The sequence below is a fragment of the Cucurbita moschata genome, unplaced genomic scaffold (assembly GCF_002738365.1).
Source record: "Cucurbita moschata cultivar Rifu unplaced genomic scaffold, Cmos_1.0 Cmo_Scf00014, whole genome shotgun sequence".
Classification (NCBI taxonomy): Eukaryota; Viridiplantae; Streptophyta; class Magnoliopsida; order Cucurbitales; family Cucurbitaceae; genus Cucurbita; species Cucurbita moschata.
In genome coordinates this window covers 3081437-3105123 of record NW_019268530.1, presented here as the reverse complement: position 1 = coordinate 3105123, position 23687 = coordinate 3081437, and the positions used below count along the sequence as shown (strand labels likewise).

The window sequence follows — 23687 nt, the reverse complement described above, 5'->3', positions numbered from 1 at the left end:
CCCCCCCCCCCCCCCCCCCCACTCCAATTTAAACATTTCACTATACCATATACTCAAAAAGCAATATAAAGCAAGTTGAGCAGTGTAAAACTGAATCGGGGCATCTAATTGCAATAAAGACATTACAAGCTAAGACATACTTCGAGAAAACAATGCCTGCTTGAAAGTTCAGCTCAACCAAAAGAAAAAACAGAGTAATTCAGATGAACTTCACATACATAGAATTTCAAGAAAACAGAAAAAAATCCAGAATCCCAAAACTTCTATTTCGCCATATGAATAAACCCAAACTATTTCCCCCCAAGAAGGGTTAGTTTATTTAGGTAAGAAGAGGAGGAGCAAAGAGAGAGGGACGCATTTTGCAGTCCTTATGCTCTCCATGAGGAAGTTGAAAAGGTGTAGAAAGATGCATGTGGCGGAAGAGAAGAACAAAACTTGAAGTCAAATCTCCAGTAATTCTATCAAATAGTTTCGATCCATTATAGTAGCTCGAGAGCGAGAGAAATACCGTGCTGGAGAAGCGGCTTCCGAGCGTTTGAAATGGGTGGAAGAAGACCTGAGAGAGGGAACTGGCGTCGACGACGGTGGAATCGACGAATCCTCTGGGTTCGGAGTTAATTGGTTAAAATCACATCTCCCTGCATGCTTTAAAGTTGAATGCTCGATATAATTTTAGGGTATTTATATCACCATGCTTTCTATAAATTATCTAACCTTATGAAGTAATTACATTATTCTTTTTATTTAAATAATAATAATAATAATAATAATAAAGAACTATAATCTTAATTATATTCAAATGAGCGATTATTATTATTAGTTAAAAAAGAAAATTGTTAAGATTTAAAAGACTAATTTAACTAAATATTAGGCATGATTATTCGGGACATATTTTATCTATTTCATTTTGTGGAAAAAAAAATTATTAAATATGTAATTTGAAGAAATTAAACGCTTATGGTAAAAAAATGGTAATTAATATTATTGTCAAAGTCGATAATTAATATATATATATAATCCATGTCTCACGTAGCCTCTGCATATATATATTTATATATGCATACATATATATATTATTTAATGTTATACCCAAATCGATTTTATAATATTTAAATTTGATCTAGTAAATACTAAATGTGCTTTTTAATATAAATATATTGAAAAATGAAAATTTATCAATTAAAAAAAATGGAAAGGAATGGTTTTTAAATAATATACATAAAAAATCGAAAAAAGAAAATATGAGATCAGATCCCCACAACAATAAATAATAATTTTTTTAGGATGAGAATGAGGAAGGCTTCTTTGTCCTTACCGCGAACAGTGGACATTTCCAACTATATCTTTATCGTTTGGCTCATAGTAACTCATATATTTATAACTAAGTTTGATCAGTGGTTTATGTTTATTGATTTTCTAATTTTCTTTGGGTCACTTTACTTCTTTTGTTGCTTCGCTATATCATCGGGTCAACCAAAGCGAAGTAGTAACATGTTCTTAGCATTCAAAGTGTTAGAATTACGAGAAAATTCTAAAAATAACCACAATATTAATTACTTGGGTGTTTTAGATATAAAACAACTAATCTTATACTTAAACTAGGTCAAATATTGTATAGAAATGTAGGGATTCATTGTGTGTACCCGTTTTAAAAGGCCTCGGGTAAGTTGGTATCTATGGCTAGTTGAAAAGTAACAAACGTATGTATAACTAACTTAAAAAAAAGAACAAGACGATGGAACCCGACCTATTTAGTAAGTAGAAATATTTCGAGTATAGTACCTAAACGAACAAATACAACAAAGTTTAAGAGAGGCAAAATATTCTTAAAATGCAACCACAACCATTGAACGAAACCCACCAAGTTTATGGTGTATTTATAAAACAATTCTAATATTTATAGTCTCCGAGTATGATGAGTAAATGTCTTCTAAGATAGATCAGGCTACATTAGTCTGATGTAACACTTCATAGCATAAGTTTCATCGATATTATTCAGTGGAGCAAATCAAACATCTATAGACTATTTTGATCGGAGAAAAAAATGTCTTACAATTTAGGGAAGAAATTTGATCGTGAACATAATCTATTGATCAAGCCTTTAGAATATTTTTGATGCATAATATTATTTATTTATTTATTATTATTATTAATTTTTTTTTTTTTTGGGGGAAAATGTGTAAAAATTTTGGGGTGGTTAGTTACATTTTATGAAGATTTTGTTTTTTTTTTTTTAGGTTAAATTAGTTGGAAAAAATTGAATATCTAATGGATTGAGAGTAAATGCCGATAGTAAAGGGATTGTAGATCAATAAAATAAAAAAGAAAAGAAAAAAGATGGCATATGTAAATTTCGAATTAAAATAGCTTTATTTGTTTTATTTATTAATTTAATTTAATTTAATTTAATTTTAAAGCCCAGCCACCAGAAGCCCACTAGCCCAACAATTTTACCGACTTATACAGCCCGATCCTTATAAAAAAGGAAAAGAAAAGGATAGAAATAAAGATATTGATTCCTAAATCTTGGATAGCCCTAACTCCGATTCAATCTCGTTCTCTCTCGCGAGTCGCGATCACCCATCCGGCACCGGCTCCTGGTGGGCGGCCGCTGTTTCCTATCTCCCGTGTATCCACGTTAAAGGCGGTGGCCGTGGATTATTATTATCTAGCTAGCAGCAGCTTCTCTCGGGCTCCCAATAAATCTCTCTCTTTCTAAAAGCTGATACTTTGTGGACATCATGGCTGGAATTTTGGTTCAATCGACGAATGTTCCTGGTTTGGTTGGTGGAAGAAAGGGTCCTCCTGTAAGAGGATCAGGAAGCGGTAAACGGGCTGTTAAAATGATGTCTAGTGTACATGTGCCTGGTTTGAGGTTAAGAAGCTTCTCTGGACTTAGGGGGTCTAATTCTTTGGATAATATCTTGAGAAATGGACAAGATTTTCATTCGAAGATGGCCATTGCGATTTCTTCTAGGGGAGGAAAGGCTAGCCGATGTGTTCCAAGAGCCATGTTTGAGCGGTTCACTGAGAAGGCAATTAAAGTAATTATGCTTGCCCAGGAGGAAGCGAGGCGGCTTGGCCATAATTTTGTTGGCACAGAGCAGATCCTTTTGGGGCTTATTGGCGAAGGCACGGGTATTGCTGCTAAGGTTCTTAAATCTATGGGAATTAATCTTAAAGATGCACGTGTGGAGGTGGAGAAGATAATTGGTCGGGGCAGTGGATTTGTTGCTGTCGAAATTCCATTCACTCCTCGTGCGAAGCGTGTTTTGGAACTTTCTCTTGAGGAAGCTCGCCAACTTGGTAATATTTCTCTCGCCCTCTACCCCTGGAAAATGAAAAAGTTTTCTCCCTGAATTGTTATCAGTAGTAATTTTCTTAATAGTCTTGTTTCTTCATATAACACGAGCTTCACCATCTAGCGCGTCTCTGTGGTAATCAAGGGCTTGAATATTTGGTGGGTGTTTAACTTAAGATGTCCTGTATCCAAAACTAGAATGCTTGTTAAAATTCTTCTTTTCTCCGAAGTTGTCTCCGAGAGGTGGTGTTGGAGCACTAATAATCTTTCGATAAAGTAGTAGGATGTGGCTTGATACCTCCTTGGATGGATGTCATTTGAAGCATGGTATTGATAATATGCTTGGTTAGCATTTTCATAGTAATATCTAATTTCATTTTCAACTGGTAAAATTTACAACATTTCACCATTTTTTTTCCGCAAAATATAGAACCATTTATTTTTCTAATTTATTTCATGTTGTTTAAAATGTTCTAATTTAGACCCGTGCGTTTGGTCTTGATGTTTTAACTGGCTGATAATTTTTTAGCAAGTTTATAGAAAAATTTTGGACAAATTAGGCCGAAGAATCATAATTTAACCTCTTAAAATTCTTAAGGGGCGTGTCTCTGTGTTTGTGTTTTTGTTTGCTGAATGTTGTTGGACTTCTTAACATTTTATTGACTACTAAACTTGCATGAATTTTTCAGGCCACAATTATATTGGGTCAGAGCACTTGCTTCTAGGACTACTTCGTGAAGGTGAGGGTGTTGCAGCTCGTGTTCTTGAAAATTTAGGTGCTGATCCCACCAACATTCGGACTCAGGCAAGAATTTCGTCCTGACATTATATATTTAGTTTATCTGAGGCAAACATTTTAACTTTAGCATCACAATTTATAAATTGAGTGAACAGGTTATTCGAATGGTGGGTGAGAGCACGGAAGCTGTTGGTGCTGGTGTTGGAGGAGGGACCAGTGGGAACAAAATGCCAACTCTGGAAGAGTATGGAACAAACTTAACCAAGCTGGCAGAGGAGGTACTTTGGAAATATATTATCTGTGTCGCTAGACAAGGAGTTGTTTCTTCCTGTAAACACAGGTTCTAATATCAGTTTCTTGTCTATAGGGTAAACTGGATCCTGTTGTTGGTAGGCAGCAGCAAATAGAACGTGTCACCCAAATTCTGGGTCGGCGGACAAAAAATAACCCTTGCCTCATTGGTGAACCTGGTGTTGGGAAAACTGCCATTGCTGAAGGTCTGGCTCAAAGGATTGCTAATGGGGACGTTCCTGAAACAATAGAAGGGAAGAAGGTTAATTTATTATTATTTCTTCACTGTTACTAGCCCCTTCTCTTAGAATTCAATTAAATACCTCGTTGTTTGTTGAACATCAATTGTTGGTGTCCTTGATGTTAAAACAGCAACCGTTATTGCTTCTAGCCATGCTTTCTTCTCTTGGAAATTTGGAAAAGGAGGAACTTTAGGAAGTTAGATAGTAATAGGGCTAGAGAAAGGGTGTGGCATTGGGTTTTATTTATTCTTTGAGCCTGTATTGGTGGCTTCTTGTATTTTCTCGCATGGTGCGCTTTTTAGTTTAAAGCTGGGAAAAGTGGTGCTAATTAAGAAACTGGGAAAAGAGTAAATCATGCCTTCAAACTTTTATTTGTATAGCTTTACTCCCTTATATGATCGATTTACTTTGTGGTGTAGGAAACATTTGTGAGGGGATGGTACAATGTTAGAATTACCCAGTACAAGCCTTAAGAGTTGGGAATAAAATCAGTATACTTTCAGGAACTAACATGGTTGTTACGTACTGTAGAGACCCTTTGGTGGTCTTTAAACACTAAACATATTTTAGATTATGATAAATTGTACTACCTTTCCATGATATTAGTTGTCCTTTTGTAGGGTTGGGACATCTAGCCCCTCTTTTTTCTTGCCATTCATTTGCCTATATACTGATTTGATGCTACTGTTAGAAGTCTTGCTGTGATTGTTGGGAAGTGTTTTTTTTTTACAATATTATTATTTAGTCTATTCAGCCTTTTTAGCGAATACGTTAGGTTTTATTCTCTTGATGGTAATTTTTTGATCAATTATCTAAATTCTAAACATGTGATACTAATATTTCTAGTATGATATTCATATTATTTTCTCAATATTATAAAATTTTATGCAATTTCCATGAAGCCACATGCTGAATGGTATCTTGCATTCTTTATAGAAAAAGGCGATTCTATGTTTATGTAATTAACTATCTTATCATACATTCATACAAGCCATAATTATATTTAAGCAGTAAGCTGCACTTTGTTATGGTGACAAGTACCAGAAACACCGTAGGCCTTTTATATGGCTTTACTTAAATTAAAATAGTCTTTAGTTCTGCTGGTCAGCAAGCTCTGGCAATTGTATATTTATTGAAGTAATTATTTAAAATTTTCTGCTGTGCAGGTTATAACCTTGGATATGGGCCTTCTTGTTGCTGGCACAAAATATCGTGGAGAGTTTGAGGAAAGATTAAAGAAATTGATGGAGGAAATAAAACAAAGTGATGAGATTATCCTTTTTATTGATGAGGTGCATACATTAATTGGAGCAGGGGCTGCAGAAGGAGCGATTGATGCAGCAAACATATTGAAACCAGCCCTTGCTAGGGGTGAACTGCAGGTAATCTTCGAGACCATATAATTCACAGAAAAAAAAAGAAAAAAAAAGAAACAACAAAGAAGGCCAAAACAGCTTAAGAGGCTGGGGTCCCAGAAAAGCAAGCTATTGCATGAAGGTCTTCCACTCTAGGTTTATGAAAAAAAAAATTGTGATTACTGAACATTTATTTGTGAAGGACACATCAACACGAGGTCATTTTATTGATAAGGTCACAGAAACAATATATGGATTTCTCTTTCTCGTGAAATTTTTGTGGTTTCTTTACCATATGAGCCACGTAAAAGCACCACTGGCACACCTTTCAAGATCTCTAGCTTTTGAGTTTTTAACAGTACATGCCGGTAGTTTTCAATCATTGTTATCCTTAAATGTTGCTTGTAAATTTAAACGTCTTAATTCCTTACTCCTAGTGTTACTGAATTATCTGGTTCTCTACTTTTGCAGTGCATTGGAGCTACAACTCTGGATGAATACAGAAAACACATTGAAAAAGACCCAGCCTTAGAAAGGCGATTTCAGCCGGTCAAAGTGCCGGAACCATCTGTGGATGAAACCATACAGATTTTGAAAGGCCTTAGAGAGCGCTATGAAATCCACCACAAACTTCGTTACACAGATGAAGCATTAGAAGCTGCTGCGCAGCTGTCATACCAGTACATCAGGTATGATTCATTGGTTTGCAAGAAAGTATTTAGCTAATTGAAGAAAGAAAAGCTATGTGATGATTAATATCCACTAGTTCTACCCCCTCATTATCGACTGTTTTGGTTGGATAAAGATTTGATAGCACTGATGAAGTCCACGTCTTTGAATAGATTAGATAAGCATGATAACGTGTTCAAAATTATTGCCTTCACATTTCTATATATCATGATAGTATTGACTTGTGTAATTGATGGATTGCCTTTTCATGTCTGCTCCGATATAGTTAGGTAAGATTATTGTAGTTGCTTTTTGTGATCAGTTTGTGGAAGATGTGTTTTGATGGATAACTGTAATTGCAGTGATCGATTCTTGCCTGATAAGGCAATTGATTTGATTGATGAAGCAGGATCCCGAGTTCGCCTTCGTCATGCTCAGGTATGTTCTCATCATCCTTGCAATTTCTCCAATCCCCTTGTGTTCCTACACAATTTTGTTACATTTTTTAATGTTATTTGCAGCTACCTGAGGAAGCTAGGGAGCTTGAGAAAGAGCTCAGGCAGATTACGAAGGAGAAGAATGAGGCTGTTCGAAGCCAAGATTTCGAGAAGGTAATTCTGTTCTTTCTAATTTTTCTCCCCTGTTGTTCGCAGCATCTTATGGTTTAGTTTGCTGAAACTGCATGTTGGTGTTCTTTTTCTGGGTTTTTCAATGAATGATCAAGTGGGAGCAATATCTAAATATTTGGTCTTGCCTTGCCATTTTAGTAGTTGATAGAACTATAGTGAATGATATGTTCGTGAACTTTTACTTGAAAAAACAGGCTGGAGAATTTCGTGATAGAGAAATGGAACTGAAGACTAAGATCTCTGCCCTAATAGACAAGGGCAAGGAGATGAGCAAGGCAGAAAGTGATGCAGGAGACGTAGGCCCTGTTGTGACTGAAGTTGATATTCAGCATATTGTCTCCTCCTGGACTGGCATTCCTGTTGAGAAAGTATCTACAGATGAATCTGACCGCCTTCTCAAAATGGAAGAGACTCTCCATAAGAGAGTCATTGGTCAAGATGAAGCAGTTGTAGCCATCAGCCGTGCGATACGCCGAGCTCGTGTTGGACTCAAGAATCCCAATCGTCCCATTGCAAGCTTTATATTTTCTGGGCCAACTGGGGTTGGTAAATCTGAGTTAGCAAAAGCATTGGCCGCATACTATTTTGGCTCTGAAGAAGCAATGATTCGTCTTGACATGAGTGAATTTATGGAAAGGCATACTGTCTCCAAGCTCATTGGTTCGCCCCCTGGTTATGTTGGTTACACAGAGGGCGGTCAGTTAACAGAGGCCGTTCGTCGTCGTCCTTACACAGTGGTGCTCTTTGACGAGATTGAAAAGGCTCATCCTGATGTGTTCAACATGATGCTTCAAATTCTAGAGGATGGAAGGTTGACAGACAGCAAGGGCAGAACAGTAGACTTCAAGAATACACTTCTGATTATGACATCAAACGTGGGAAGCAGTGTAATAGAGAAGGGAGGCCGCAGAATAGGGTTCGACCTTGATTACGACGAGAAGGATAGTAGCTATAACCGTATCAAGAGCTTGGTGACGGAGGAACTGAAACAATACTTCAGGCCAGAGTTCTTGAACAGGTTGGACGAGATGATTGTGTTCCGTCAGCTCACAAAACTGGAGGTGAAGGAGATTTCAGACATAATGCTGAAGGAGGTATTCGAAAGATTAAAAGGAAAAGAAATTGAACTTCAAGTGACAGAGAGATTTAGAGACAGGGTGGTTGATGAAGGATACAATCCAAGCTACGGTGCGAGACCATTGAGAAGGGCAATCATGAGACTCTTGGAGGACAGCATGGCCGAGAAGATGCTAGCAAGGGAGATCAAGGAGGGGGACTCAGTAATTGTGGATGTTGATTCAGAAGGAAACGTGACAGTGCTCAACGGTAGCAGTGGAGCTGCTCCCGAGTCTTTGGCGGATGCTATCCCTGTGTAACGTGTAAAGGTATATGCACATTTTATTTGATAGAGATAATAATAACTATCATATCATATTATTTTACCAGTTACGAAATGAAATGTATTTCCATCTTATTATCTCATGGATTGTACTTGTATAGTCTATAATCCTAACTGGATGGATGGCCACAGCTGGTGTAGTGGATCTGGAAGTGTGTAATTGATTTATTACTTCTCTTCTTCCACGTTGTATTTCACAAATGAATGGATTCCACTGCGAGGATTGGCATTGACTTCGCAGACTTTGTTAGAATAAAATGACAATGCCTTAAAGATCATCCAGATTGCATTCCTGAGCATCAAATTTTCACTATGGCACTTCTCACTACCCTTCTTTCAACCGTCATACGAACAATACATTTCAGATAGAAAGGGTTTTGGGCTGTTCAGTCGTTTCGCACTCCATCGACCTAGATGATGAGGATGACTTGATGCCCCATGATGATGTTATGGAACGTATGGGGTTGAGTCTGTGAATTACGCGATGACGATCGTGGGGGATAGTTTTGATCGAGTAAGGGATAAGAAAAGAATCAAAGTTAGAGTTCAAGAGGTGCTATGAACTGAGCTGATTAGTTTCAAAATCGCTCCACATAATAAAAAGGTGTCGGAAAGGAGAAAAACGTTTGCCATAGAATTGAAAAAATTTGAGAGGAGAAGAATGAACTCAGATGAAAATAGATTGAATAAGTTTCTCATGGATGTCCCTTATTAAAAGGGGTGATGAAATGCCAATGGAAGCCATATCAATGGGAAATAAATTTATATAAGTTTCCACGGCAAGCCTAAGTAAGCGATCGAAGAAGATACTTTAACTCTCAGTTAGGCAAATCTTGTAGTGTCAAACTCAAGAATAGGGGACAACTGTTGGGGGCGAAATAGGCTGCCCCACCAAGAGTAAAAGGCCAAAGTCCAAGAAGTGATTTAGAAAGTTAGTCAAGCTTGAGGGATCAACCTCCACAAGCGTTGAACAAGGATGGGAAGATTGACCCCATGGGAGTCGCCCAAAACATTATAATTGATCTATCGGTTGAGAAGATTAAGGTTTGAGTTTTGGCAACAATTTGAGAAATAAATTGGTATGAGTAATGACCCACCATTTACCTTATCATGCATTCAAAAATAAGGTTCAAAGTTGTTTCCGTTATTGAACGATTAAGTTAAATGAAATGATCATTTCTAAATTAGAAAGGCTTGATTGGATTCAATACAAAGATGTTACTACTTTCAAGTCACTTTGACTCATGAACAAAATATTATCGAGATTTTTAAAGGAAAAGATGTTTCATTTGTTGAGATTTTTTGACTTTGTTCGATGATCTTGATGATATAGATGGGCTTCATCTCTTGAACTTCCATTTCTATTTACTTCCATTTATAACATATTTATGTTTTTTTTTATCTCATTTAAAAATTTATAAAGTGCACAAATTATGAGTCATTCGAGCATAATTTGTCTTCACTCCTATTATTCTAAAAAAAATTACAGGAATCCCGTTCCGATCCCCACAAAAATAAATGAGAAATTTCGTAGAGATAGAGAATGAAATAAGTGACTCTCATCTCCTCTCCACCCTATAGACGTATCTAATTATTATAGTAAATTGATATATTTTAGAATTTCTATATGGTTTATAAATCATATTAGTTACACAATAAATATACTAAATTCTTTTACTGATAGCTTCTTAAAGTATAATGGTTTAATTAGTAAATTAACCATTTTGATTAATAATATTATCAAATAATGTATCGAAGACCAGAGTAATATTTATTTTATTTTTTAAAAATGTAATATTTAAATTTATAAAGAAGTGTTTTAATTAATTAATTAATTACAAATATTGAAGATATTGAAAAAGTATCCCAAAATTCAATTTCAATTCCCTTGTCGAGCTCCCTTTGTCTGTGTGCTTGGCTCGATTTCTGGTGCGCTCCGTCATCCCAAAGCCAACATGGACGATGAATTGCTGGAACTTCAGAGACAGTTCGAATTCGCGCAACAAGCGAAATCAAGCATTCGATTATCGGAAAGAAACGTCGTTGAATTGGTCCAAAAGCTTCAAGAGCTTCGTATCCTTGATTTTGAGCTCCTTCACACCGTCACTGGCAAAGAATATATCACTCCTGTACGATTGTGTCTTTCTCTAATCGCAGATAATTTCTTCAATCATTTACTTGTTAATCGCCTAAGACATACAATTTAATTCCCGATATATATGTGATTCTGTTGAACTGATGAATATAATTGAAACTTTGTTAACTTCTTCAAACGGTACGATTTGAAGCTGTTTGGTTTGTTTTTGCCCCCGCCCTGCAAGAAGCCCAGTTCTTGAAATGTAGGATATATGGCAGTATGGACTTAGGATGTCATTTTGTAATTTATTTTAGCTCAATACCAGTGCATTATGAGCTGCAGCTTCTGTTGTTCTAATGCCTTTTAATACAACAGGAGCACCTAAGGCGTGAAATATTGGCTGAGATTGAGAAGTTAGGACGCATTTCTTTGATAGATCTTGCGGATACTATTGGTGTGGATCTATACTATGTCGAGAAGCAAGCCGAACAGATCATATCTGATGATCCACGACTTATGTTGATTCAAGGGGAAATAATATCTCAATCTTATTGGGATTCTGTGGCAGAAGAAATAAATGAACGGCTTCAGGAATCTAGTCAAATTGCTCTGGCTGAAATTGCTGCAGAGTTACAAGTTGGTTCAGAATTGCTTGCATCCATGTTGGATCAACGGCTTGGGACGCTGGTAATTTCTTCTCGACTATCATGATCAGCCAAATTTAGTGTAAGGAGGAAAGTATTTCACTGTGATTTTGTTGATTTAGGTAAAAGGTCGGCTTGAAGGTGGTCAGCTGTATACCCCAGCATATGTTGCACGGGTTTCTGCCATGGTTCGCGGTGCTACCAGAGCTATTACTGTTCCTACAAATTTAACTGTAATATGGAGCTCTTTACAGCAACTCTTGCAAGGAATTAATGGAGCTAGTGGTATAGCTGTTGATGCTTCATTTTTCCAGTCTCTTTTTAATGGACTTGTGAAGGAAAATGAGATTCTTGGATCACTTCGTGCAGGTGTTCATTGGACACCAAATGTATGCGACCTTTAACTTTCAATTTGTGCTTATTTGCAGTTCAGATTATTTTCACATTTTGAGTAAAGCACTGATTATCTACTGATCATAGTAGTTATTTGTAATTATAATAGGGAAAAAAAAAAAAACAAAAAACAAAAACAAAGAGAGGGCTCTCAGAGTGTTGGCAAAGGAGAGGAAAGGGAAAGAATTTGGGTTTATAAGAGAATAGATATGGCAGCAGTTATAGATTTTCTTAGTTCTTCATTTATCTTCTAAAAGCTAATGTAGTTGTTCGGTTTAATGTGAAACCATAATGCAGATATTTTCCATTGCTCAAAAAGAATGTGTAGACTCTTTCTTTTCACAGGTATGGAACTCTTATCATTCTTCTGTGTTTATGCTATGGAATTACGAATATAGATTTCTTTCTCATTTATAGAATTAACTTTGTTTATCAAAATCATTTAAAAATAATCATTGGCTTTCTTCATGATACTCTGAATGATGAAGCGTATGTAAAAGATTTGATTTTTCATCCATGCTTCTATATGAATTTCTTTAATTACTCTTCTATATGATAACCATTTTATAACTTCTTTTAGCATTGGAGTGGGAAGATGCCTTCATCTTTCCTTTCCTTTTTTGTAATTTTATGATATTGATAAAATGTTTGTTGTTCTTAAGTTAAATACGCATGTGTAGAGATTATACACATTTTATAGTCAGTCAAGTGCCTAATATTATTTATCACAAGTATACATAAATCCTACTAAGATATGTACATATATTATCATCGTCCAGTATCCTAATCTTTAAAATATAGGTGCTGTAATGCATGATACAAATACTATTTTTGTATTAGTTGAGTTCTTATTAATATTTTGCTTTCATTTTTTTCTTCTCATGCTCTCTGCTTTCTTTTTCTCTCTCCACCTCCGCACACACTTACAGACGCAAAATGAAAAAAAGAAAAAGAAAAAGGAAGTTGTATGTAACGTGAGTTTTTCATTTTTATCCAAAAATAGAAAAAAGTACAGCATCTCATTTTCGTCTAGAACCATTGGTTACACTTTTGCAAGAAGTAATTGTGGCTGTAACTGGAGAAGTTGGGGCCTTGAAGTGCTTCTGGAAATATTTTGCCTCAGTAATACTATGTTCTAATTTATGCTATTTCTTTATTTTAATACAGAATTCCATTATTAGCTATGAGTTTCTGCGAAAACTTGGAGTTCCCAACCCCATTCAGTTCTTGCAGGTATTTTATTTCTGTTATCTTGATTTTGTGCATTAAAATAATGGAATTTCTGTGCTTACATCATAAACTTGTGATAGAGATGTTGCTTGATTCTAGTCCAGATATCCTGATGGCATACCTTTAAGTACTACATTCATTCACCCTTCAATAGTTGAAATGTTGGATTCTACTGTTGAGGATATCCTTGAGCGTGGTAGCTGGTAAGGATTATCTTGTTGTAATATAGTTAGCTCGCCTTTTGTATATGTTGTTCATAAAGAATTGGAACTTATTTCATTTTAATATATTGCTTAGATCTTTAAATACTGAAAGATGACCGGAACTTGGTAGGAATGTTTTAGGATAGACTTTCCTTTAATCACAACTCATTCATAAATGAGTAATATTTACCTTTTATGCAAACAATTGTGCGCATGTTCTTATATCAATACTCAGAATAGTGTTTGCAATGCTTTCCCTACATTTATTTTCTAATGGTGCAGGACCAATTCTCTTCTTGTACTTCCTTCATCATTTGAGCCCCAAGATGCATCTAAAGTTTTGTTATCATGCCCATCTGTTCGGGTTTCTTTAAAGGTGAGTATAATTGCAAAGTTGTGTTATTGCTCATTTAATGACACGGGGAATTTTAAGACTGCCTTGTTCATCTTGCTTTGCAGTCTAATGATGCTCTCATATTTGGTGATTCATTTATATTCAGCAATATTTTTATCAAGGTATGCCTTTTTATTATATAATTTTGTTGTCATTCAGTTTCATAAAAAGAACCTATGGATGCCTTCCATCTTCTTTGAATTTGAGTTGTAGTTCATTACTAGATGCTAGTTGTGTACTAGCATACAATCAGTCAACTAGTCTTGTCAGGATGGCTAGGTTTCATGCTGGTAAGGTGCTTGGAGAGTTTGGAGCGGGAGGGGAGCAAGGTTGTGGTTTTTACATGTTAACTTGTGAGGTTGATTGTTGAATAGACTTTATTGACCATTTTGCATGTCTTGTGCGTGGCATTGTAGATCTTGTCATCAGACTTTGATTTGACCTATATTCTCTCCTTTGCCTCTTATCTCTCTCTTGTACAATATTAGAAGTTTGAATTTGTAGCCATGTCACAGTATTATTTGAAATAAGTGATCAAATTTCCAAGTAGATAATGGATAATGATTTGTGAGAAGTAACATAAAACTCATGCGGAACATTGAAAGAACTCTTGAACCTAATTTCACTCTTTAAATTGGTTTATCAAACAATCTTGTATTTGTATAAACCAGGATCTGTATGCTCGCATGGAGAAAGAGATGGAGACCATAAATGTCCCAGGATCTTCTATAGGCACCTTTTCTGGAGATTCACTAAGCAGTAGTAAATTTCAAACTGATCCAAGCATGTTTTCTGAGTCAATTGAAACGGGAAATAATAGCGGTAGAACTGGAGAGATTATGGAGAAAAAGTCAAAGAAAAAGAAGGGTAAATCAACTGGAAATACTCAATCTACAGCTGCTGAAAGTGCTCTGGATGATCAGGAACCTTCAACTAAATCCAAGAAAAACCAGAGGAAAGCTAAGGCTTCATCCTCTGTGCAAGTGGCAGAGACTAAAGCAGGGGGTAAAAAGGAGTCAGTTAAAACCAAAGAGAACGATATTTATTACCCTACTGAAGAATGGGTTATTGAGAAGATCAAGACACTGATACCTGATCTTGAGGAACATGGTTGTAAACTTGTTTTGAGTGGAATTCAATATTTTATAATAATTTGCATACATCGTAGTTCTTGTCTGACATACTAAATTATAATAGGCATAGATGATCCTGCAATAATCCTCCAACCTCTGGTAAATCATCTTAGACCTATGCTGAACAATTCATGGAGAGAGAGGAGGAAGGCATTATTTTCAGAAAATGCAGAGAAAATGAAACGCTTACTTGACAATACCCAACAGAAACTTGATGGGGTAAATACAGTTATATTGCTCTATGTTGGTGGTGATTTGAACATTGCATTCATTCTATTTCTAGTGCGTAATAAGTTTAAGAAGCTTATGATATATTATTGAAAACCTACCCAGAAGAAACTGTATGCTAAGCTTGCGTTTTCTTGTGCAGTCTTTCTTAAATTTGCAGCTATATGGAAAAGCTTTAGATTTATTTGAAGATGACCAGTCAATATCTGTAAGTAAAACGTTTGGTAAACAATTTTTGAAGAGATGTACATGTGAACTGGGTATAACCACAAAAGAGGTATTTGGTAATGCTTTACAGGTCATTTTGCACCGGCATTTGCTAAGAACAACAGCTTCACCGATTGTGGATATGCTTTTTCATAACTTGGTAAAGTTATATATTTTTCTTTTTATAGTACAAATTGAATCCAGAGTGAATGATGGGATAATGTTTTATTTGTACTATGAATTTCTAATGTAGGATTTGCACAACAAGTTGAAGAATGGAATTGAAGTTGCCGAATTGCAGAACTCTGAACCAGTCTCACTTAGTACTGGAGAAAGAACTACAATTGTATGGAAAAAAAGCTGTACATGATATAACTGTTAAAAAAAGGATGAATTATCATGGTTTTTCTTTCTTTTGAAACCTCTAAAAAACTTGGCCTTGTTTCCAAAAAGTGATATGCTCACAGTTGTAAATGTGTATCTTTGCATTTTAGGCTAAGAGCTTTCCTGGATCTCTGTCAAATAAGGCTGTTACTGTAGCTGAAGCTTTGGAAGGGAAGGTAAGTCATCAATTATTAAGAGGATAGTGCTTTTTGTGCATGTAATCATATTTTTTCCCTTAAAGGAAACTGTTGTTGATAATGATAATGTTTTTCAATTGCCTTCTTACTTCGGAAAACTGTTCGACAGACAATATTTCATATTTCTGCTTCCATATGCTCTATTTCTCTATTTTTACTCCCCCCCGGGTTATTCAAAGGTATTGCTAGTTAGAGTTAGTACGCAATTAAAGATATTAGTTAGGGTTGTTTCTTCAACAATTTGATGCAGAAAATAATCCATCAATGAATAATAGACATGTTGCATTGCTAATCTGGACAATTGATTAATTCATATTTTTGACAAAAAAAGTCAATGGTTTGAATCCCACCCCTATATATTATTGAATTATATATATGTGTGTGTCTGTGTGTGCTGCTTTAATCTGCACCAATTGGAATTGCTTTTTCAATCCTGAACAACCCTAAATGTTTAGGGTCTGCGTTTTTTTGTTCTTTTGTACTTCCATTTATGAAATTTGGTTTCTTTATTAAGAAAATCACGTTAACTTTCCAGCACTCCTATTTCTTTCTTCATCGACTATTTTAGTTACAATATTTGTTTTCTTTATTTTTTTTTTCTATGAAAGTATAGTTTCTCATAAAAAAAAAAAAAAACAATAGTTTAAATTCAATTTACAGAGTTTTCTAGTATATGACCTTTTTTTTTGTCAAGGCTTATGAAATTGAAGTCCTAATTCCTATATGAATTTAAGTAATCCTAGATTGATTATCAAGGTTCTGGTCTGTATTTTCTTTTTTTTTTTTTTCTTTTTTTTTCTCCATCTTATCTTGTCTTCTGTTTACAGATTTGACACCACAATAGCCCACCAAGATCTCCAAACTTTCAAATTGAACATTACATTTTTCTATTCTTGTGTAATATCAAACTCACCTTTTTCACTTGTTTTTTTATTTTTGTTTGTTTAGAGAACATTGAGTTACAAGTTTCCATTTAATTTCTTTTTTCTTTTTAAGAATTTAAATTAATTTTAATCTTCATTTTCAATGGGGTATATGGTGTTCATTTCTTTGTACTTTATTTTATGGAAACTTCATTCAGTGCATACACTGAATATTCGGTTTAACCTGAGTTCAATTTATATTTTATGAGTAAATAAATTTTACCACCATATTTCTATTATTAGTTCATATTTTCAATCAATGTGCTTTTTTTTTTTTCAAGTTTCTTCCTGAAAACTTTTTTTTATTTGTACTTAAAGTTGCTACATTGTTTGGTTTTATGTTGTCATTATTTTGACTTTTCAGCATGATATTGATTCCAGTTATTGTAGTCGTAATTGTAGATAAAGCTTAGCTGTTCAATGCAACATATCTCTGAAAGGACCTAGTGTATTCTAGAATTGAAGTACTAATTGTCTAATAATAATTTGGAAGGATAATGTCTGTGAATGTTATGACCCAGAGTTTTAGTGTTCTATGTAACAGCTGATGGACACCTTCATAAATGCACTGGAGGATTTAGCAGAAGAGAGGTAGCCGTCCTATTATTTAGTAATTATGTCCCTAAGAACGTAACTCACTATTGCACTGCGCTGAACATGTGAATCTGCATTTGGTTTAGTGGAATGATCGTGAAAAAACTTGACAAGAAATTGGAGAGGACTCTTTTGCATTCCTATCGTAAGGTAAGAAATTCTGATTTTATGAATTCCAAAGTTTGAAACTTACAGACTTGCATTTACGAAGAGAGATTGTCATTTACTCATGTTTTTTCCTAAAATATGATTTGATTCATAATCTAAATGCAACAGTGGTTCTTAAGTAACTGGGACTTCAAATTTTAGTTTAGGACAGAAGTCGATAATTAAGGAAAGATAAATCTATAACTAATAACAATAATAAAAAGAATCTCCTAAACAGCTTAGGTAAGCAGGACAACTGTACAATATTCATAATAAGTTATTAAAATGGGCTATTGCCCAACATTCTTCATCAAGCTAGTAATGAGTGTTTTCTATTCCTTGTGGAAACCTAGTTCTAAAAGCTTTTGTCAGGCAAACTTGACTTAAAGAGTGAGGGATTTTTTGAGAACTTTATGTTTATAATCTATGTTGCCTCGTTAAGAAATTATCATTAGATGTTTTTTCCGATGGAATGTTAGCTTCTTCAATTCACAAACATACAATGTTGCAACCTTGACTTACGGAAAGATTGTTGTACAAGAAAGGAAATAAAGCTAACAGAAAAAATTTACTAGGAAATGGAAGGAAGATATTTGAGAAAGGAGGAAAATAATTTGAGAAACCTTGGGCCAAGTGGATCTTCTTGGGTGGGGTTTTAGTCCCCTGAAATTGGGTTATGTATGTTAATTAAATCCAACTTTTCTTTTAAGTCTTCAAAAGTGTCCCTAAACATAAGATTTGTGAGGATATATGTTAGACCTCCAATCCAAAAGGTTTATTCAAGGAAGGAAAAAAGGGACTTGTGCTTGTTTCGAACATTTAGAAGTGTTACTTTTAGTTAGTTTCTTTGTTGGGTATTTTGAATTAGGGATAGTTAGGTTGCTTTTGTTTATATGCTTTATTCTTGTAAAGACGGGGGTATATTGTATTTTGTGGGGTTTCTTGATGTTATGCAGAGAGATTGATGACCCTCTTGGATGTTATGTGTTAAATTTTCTTTGTGAATTTAGTGAATTGATAAGAGATTTCTAACAGTTCGAACTGGGAACAAGGAAGATAAAAGAAATTATGGGTAAGGTGGATGAGAGATTTGAGGCTATTGAGAAGGAAATTGGAGAGATGAGTGAAAGTCTTCTACGTTTACCTAGATTGGAACAAGCCATTGAAGGGCCCAGGGAAAACATGACACTAACATTGTTGTCGCTTCATGAAGTAACTGCCCATAAAAAAGAATTGTACCATTAGATCGTGAAGGATACAAAGTAATGATCAAAAGTTGGAATTGGGGGAAACTTCTGGAGACATACCCGAAAAAGAACGCTGTGGTAAGAGCATGGGTGAGGTTGTTGAATGGTGCTTTAAAAAAAGTGAAGATGCCCATGTTCGATGGCACCGATCTGAAACCTTAGATTTTTTTGTGCTGAACATTATTTTAAAAAATAGCAAAAAGATGTTGCTTCTAACACAGAAGCTTCCTACCTCTGATAGGAGCTTGGTGAGTTGAAATCCCTCTGATGCGGGGTGGGTGGTTCAGAAACAATGACTCTTCTGGAGGAGGCAATGTGAAAAAGAAACATGAGAGCAAAATGAATGAAAAGGAAAAATAAGACTTGTCCCCGAGGCCTTGGGTCTAGTAGGCTTTCTTGTATTGATTTTTGCTACATTAGATTTCTTGCTTAGGTTGCATTGTTGCTGCCTAGATGAAGGTCAAAGATACTATATACAAAAACTTGCCCAAGTCCACGGCAGGTTGAAAATATGAAACACCTCCAACTTATAGTTCTTTATTCTTTTCTAGTTTTAATATTTTATAGCCATTATGTACATGCTTATGCATGCTGCGGTGCATTAAACTGAAATTTGAAGGTCCTTAGTTTTATAGAACCACTCACTATTTTTTTTTTCTTTCTTTTTTGTTCATTAATTGCCAGGACTTGACCTCTCAAGTTTCTGCCGAAATGGATCCAATTGCTCTTCTACCGAAAGTTGTTTCCCTTCTCTACATACAGGTTAGTGAAGCTTAACTATTAATTGAATTAATTTTATTGTACCCGCTCATAATGTTCTTTGCCTTTTGGCTTGTTGATCTGGATTTCTTGTGATAGATTCATCATAAAGCTCTTCAAGCTCCTGGAAGGGCAATCTCTTTTGCTATTTCTCGGTTGAAGGTATTTTTTTATAAAACTTGATGAAAGAAAGATGATAATTAAATCTTATCTCCTGATTAGTGTAATAGCCAAATGTTTTTTTATGAGAGTAATTGGAGCAAATAAAGTTTCTAATCATTATAGTGCTCATATGTTCATTAGGTAGCTATTTAGAGTCAGGTTTAGAAGAGAGCGAGACGGAATTATTACTATACTGGCTATGGGTGTCATTGGTCTTTGCTGCAGGAACTATCATTTGCAGACTCTAGAGTTGGGGCTAAGAAAATGAAGTTTTTATGCTTAAAATGGAGAATAAGTTTGATTTAACTCCTGGAATTACACTTTTGAGAGGCAGATCTGAGGTCTTTCCCTTTGGTAACGTAACACACATAATATAAAAGATAGGACAAAATGACTACAAGTAATTGGACCTTTAAGGGTTAAAGTCTTTTCTTTAATCATTCTGCTAGCATAGGTTTGTGTTTAGGTACTTAATATTTTCAAATTAGTTGCTGCAATTTTGTAGGTTTGATTTAAAGAAATATCAACCATAAGGTGCTGAAAGGTGGCTCGAACTCTAGACTAGTCTCAAGCTTTTGAATTTGTGTTGTTTTGAAAACCATAATTGTTTTTGCCTACTAGGAAAAAAAATTGTCTTGACGGGTTTTTTTTTGGTACAGAAACCTTCACTATTTTTAGAATGAATTTAACTAGATTAGGATGTATTTTGGAAACCTACCTTCTATAGGTTTTTTCCTTATTTATTTCCTTCCTCTACTGAATGTTAGCTAGCATGTAACTTATGTAACTTTCAAGGAATCATGGATAGATGCTCCCTTCAAATAAATTCGACTGAATTTGAGAGAATTCTTATCGGCATGAATTTGTTGAAGGTCAAGCTTACCTTAAATTTGTTTTAACAACAAAACTTTTCATTGATAGACTAATGCTCAAAAGATACAACTCCAAGAGGGAGGGAACACAGAAAACAGTGATAACAAGGCATCCGAAGTAAAGACATAACATAGAAGAGCAAAGGCCTGGAGACAGAACACCATGATAAGTATGGTACTCTTGCGGAAACAAATCAAACAAACCAAGAGATGAACTGAGCTAGAGACAACTAACCAACCACAAAGCTGTCCGAACTGAGTTGAAGTTTTCACTATCTTCAACTTATTATAATAGATTCTAAGCAAATGTAGGACTGAGTCAACCAAAAGTGGAAACTCTCAAAGAACTTCAAATTTCTGGCATAATCCAAAAAGACACCCTAAACAAGTGCATTGGAGAATGGACAGAATGAACCAGGCTTGAAGAAACTGAAGCTCCCGCTCCCCTGTCAAATTTTCATGAGCATTCCAAACAAAAGCACCAGCAATATAAATGACCTCCCCAAACCTCAAGTAAAAAAATTAAGCTAGCTAACTCCTTCAGAACTATCTCCCCAACCTCGTGAAAACTAGGAATAGACCAACAATGAAAAATTAAGCATTCTGACGGACTCCTGGAACATACGGGGTCACCTATTCAAATTTCTAACCACTTGCCTAGATTAGTGAGGAGAATTTATCCTGTAACAGAATATCAATTCTTGATGGTTGATTTTCATCTGAAACGTTAACAATGGTGCAATCTGACTTATGGTGACTGGAAATGAGTTTTTAAGTCAGCATGAACAGAATCCTCAGAATATCACTTCTCCCTTACCTTATATTAATAATGCTCGGTCTATAATGGACAAAATAATTTGTTACTAAGGTGAAGGTGAATTACGCATGAAAGTTAATCAGGAGAGGATGATTACTAGTGATTGCTCTATGATGCACTGCATCTCCCGCTGCAAATTCCAGAACCTTTGGTGAGGAGAGAATGTACAAAATCCATCTTATTATCAAGGCTGCCAAGCTGCTGCTGTTTCCTTTTACCATCATTCAAAGTATTTGTTTTGTAAAAATATGACTTTAAGTTCAGTTCATACATGCGCTGTTGGACTCGTGAAACCTGCATTCCCCTTTTTGATAGGCCAGGTTAATTTGTTAATAAAATCATTAATTGCATGCGGGGGCTACTGAGGTCTGCAGCTCTCTGAAGTTATGTGCTAAATTTCAGGATAAACTAGATGATTCAGCATGGAAGATCTTATCAGATTACCAAACTGCAACAGTGACCCTTCTGTCTCTTATTTCAGCTGCTGCCGGTGACGTAAGTGAAATTTTCCTTCTCTCATTACTGATTTAGCATCTTAATTTACGATGTCTAGATTTGCGCAAAGAGAACAAAAAAATTTCATCGCGAACTAGGAAGAATGAAATCTTTAGATTCACTAATGTGTCTGCATCCAACATTGTACTTAACATCCTGACGTTCCAAATCTAGCTAGATGCGTAGTAGACAAATTAGTGTTGAGGTTTTTTTTTTTTTTTTTTTTACCGCGCATGGGATGTGGCCAAAAAATTGGGTAAAGTCAAACCATACGTGTCAAAAGAAACTATTTTTATTTTTCCCCACAAATTGTAACATATTTTTTATTTCTAATTTTATTATAAAAAAATTGAGTTTTACAGAAACTATTATTTTAAAATACTTCAAAAGCCCTAAACACAAGTTGGTTGTGAACATAGAAATTCAAAATGGTCATCAAATATGCCTTGAATAATATATAAGTTTGGTTTTGTATTTCTTTTCTAGCCATAGCTTTGTAGGCGTGATCTTATGTCATTAAAATATGCAATTAGGTGAACAATTTTGTAAAGATAATATTAAGATCCGATCATCTTCATTTTCAGTTGATATTTTTTTCGTACTCTTAAAACAGGAAGCCATTTACGTTTCTTTTGACCTTGGATAGAACTCATTTGCAAAAGCAAGCACTAACAGATGTTTCTGCACATGTAATTTTTCAGGAAGACGACTGTTCATCCGACAGAATATTGACCAAAAGGGAATTTCTGGAGAGTCAAATTCCTGCACTTAAAGGCCTTGTCCAGAAGGGAGCTTCTGGAGAGCCGAAACCCAGCACTTAAAAGGCCTGGTTTTCTCTGCATAACGATATCATACGATCCGAGTCTTGCAGTTCATGTATGCAATTTTCAGTAAGTTCTCTAGCCTAGCACTCTTCGAAATGGAACAAGCTACTTAAAAACTTCAAATTCTATATCTCCTAACAATGTGCAGGTGAGCAGCTTGGGTAGCAACATATCATCAAACAGTTAATTCTCTTGACATAAAATAGGACGAAACGATTTACGCATATCAACTCGAGAAATGATTGGAATTGGCCATCACGATGTGGTTGATCACTCGCTCGCCTATTTGGTAAAAACTCTGAATAAACGCCATAGCTTTTTTAAACAAGGCCATTCTGTTACTTTGATAAGAGTAATAGCTAATGATATACATAGTTTCATATTGGGAAAAGGTAGATTTTCATGTGAATACACTGATGACATTATACTATTTTAGAAGCTAATACATTTAAAAGTGAAATTTATGAAAATTTAATTATTGCAAAGATTCTACTGATTATGGGGCTGCTTTAAACTGGAGATTAATGATGGATTACGATGAAGTTTTGAATTACGTTTACATATTCTTATGGACATGAACTCCAATGCTAATTTCAAATTTTTATACTTGGCAAAGAATTAATACCTATATTAAAAAAAGTAGTATTTTAAAATATTTTAGATTGACATAAATACTTGTAAAGGAATAAAATTTATTATTTTTTTAGAACAAAATCTACAATTATTTGATTAATAAAATAATGTTATTTAGTTTATTTTAAAATGATATGTGTGAAGTCCACGTTGGTTGGGGAGGAGAACAGGCTACCATTCATAAGGGTGTCAAAACCTTCTCTAACTGACTATCATTTATAAGTGTGTGAAAACTTTCCTAGCAGACTATCATTTATAAGAGTGGAAACCTTCTCCTAGCATGGAAACCTTTCCCCACCATTCTCTAGTAGACCACCATTTATAAGGGTGTGGAAATCTTTCCCTAGCAGACTCATTTTAAAGTATTGAGGGGAAGCTCGAAAGGGAAAGCCCAAACCCCTAGCAGACACATTTTAAAGCCTCGAAGGGAAGTCCGAAAGGGAAAGCCCAAATAGAACAATATCTACTAGCGGTGGATTTGGGACGTTACAAATGGTAT

At 35.1% G+C, this 23687-nt stretch overlaps 3 protein-coding genes across 6 annotated transcripts in view; 2 read left to right on the top strand and 1 right to left on the bottom strand.

Annotated features, from left to right (window-relative positions):
• LOC111452606 (nodulin homeobox) overlaps positions 1-641 on the bottom strand; it is a 12826-nt gene extending 12185 nt beyond the window's left edge. The window contains exon 1 of the mRNA XM_023093409.1: positions 509-641. The gene's annotated coding sequence lies outside the window, so the exon portion shown is untranslated. The remainder of the gene's footprint in view (positions 1-508) is intronic.
• A 1867-nt stretch (positions 642-2508) lies between these two features.
• On the top strand, positions 2509-8810 carry LOC111452208 (ATP-dependent Clp protease ATP-binding subunit ClpA homolog CD4B, chloroplastic-like). Its single transcript, XM_023092805.1, has 9 exons — positions 2509-3306; positions 3991-4106; positions 4196-4318; positions 4408-4593; positions 5740-5955; positions 6400-6617; positions 6960-7035; positions 7119-7208; positions 7421-8810. Exons 1-9 carry the CDS (start codon positions 2742-2744, stop codon positions 8600-8602), a joined length of 2772 nt encoding a protein of 923 aa, XP_022948573.1. The 5' UTR covers positions 2509-2741; the 3' UTR covers positions 8603-8810.
• A 1678-nt stretch (positions 8811-10488) lies between these two features.
• LOC111452413 (E3 UFM1-protein ligase 1 homolog) lies at positions 10489-23040 on the top strand. Of its 4 annotated transcripts, none has more exons than XM_023093121.1 (22): positions 10489-10754; positions 11078-11389; positions 11469-11735; positions 12037-12084; positions 12907-12972; positions 13069-13172; positions 13455-13548; positions 13632-13688; positions 14238-14676; positions 14764-14918; positions 15070-15135; positions 15226-15294; positions 15388-15480; positions 15629-15694; positions 17183-17229; positions 17319-17382; positions 19311-19388; positions 19485-19547; positions 21639-21731; positions 22433-22505; positions 22556-22602; positions 22704-23040. In XM_023093121.1, exons 1-21 carry the CDS (start codon positions 10581-10583, stop codon positions 22573-22575), a joined length of 2448 nt encoding a protein of 815 aa, XP_022948889.1. In that variant the 5' UTR covers positions 10489-10580; the 3' UTR covers positions 22576-22602; positions 22704-23040. The 4 variants fall into 4 exon arrangements, with proteins under 4 accessions (XP_022948889.1, XP_022948887.1, XP_022948886.1 ...); XM_023093119.1 differs by having other exon boundaries at positions 22556-22621; XM_023093118.1 differs by having other exon boundaries at positions 22433-22602.
• Positions 23041-23687: the final 647 nt, after the last annotated feature.

Coding starts and splice junctions, on each gene's coding strand:
- LOC111452413 (XM_023093118.1), top strand. CDS start 10,581: ATGGACGATGAATTGCTGGAACTTCAGAGACAGTTCGAATTCGCGCAA. Junction 15,136..15,225: donor AAGATGACCAGTCAATATCT/GTAAGTAAAACG, acceptor AATGCTTTACAG/GTCATTTTGCACCGGCATTT. Junction 19,389..19,484: donor TTTCCCTTCTCTACATACAG/GTTAGTGAAGCT, acceptor TTCTTGTGATAG/ATTCATCATAAAGCTCTTCA.
- LOC111452208 (XM_023092805.1), top strand. CDS start 2,742: ATGGCTGGAATTTTGGTTCAATCGACGAATGTTCCTGGTTTGGTTGGT. Junction 3,307..3,990: donor TGAGGAAGCTCGCCAACTTG/GTAATATTTCTC, acceptor TGAATTTTTCAG/GCCACAATTATATTGGGTCA. Junction 4,107..4,195: donor CCACCAACATTCGGACTCAG/GCAAGAATTTCG, acceptor TTGAGTGAACAG/GTTATTCGAATGGTGGGTGA.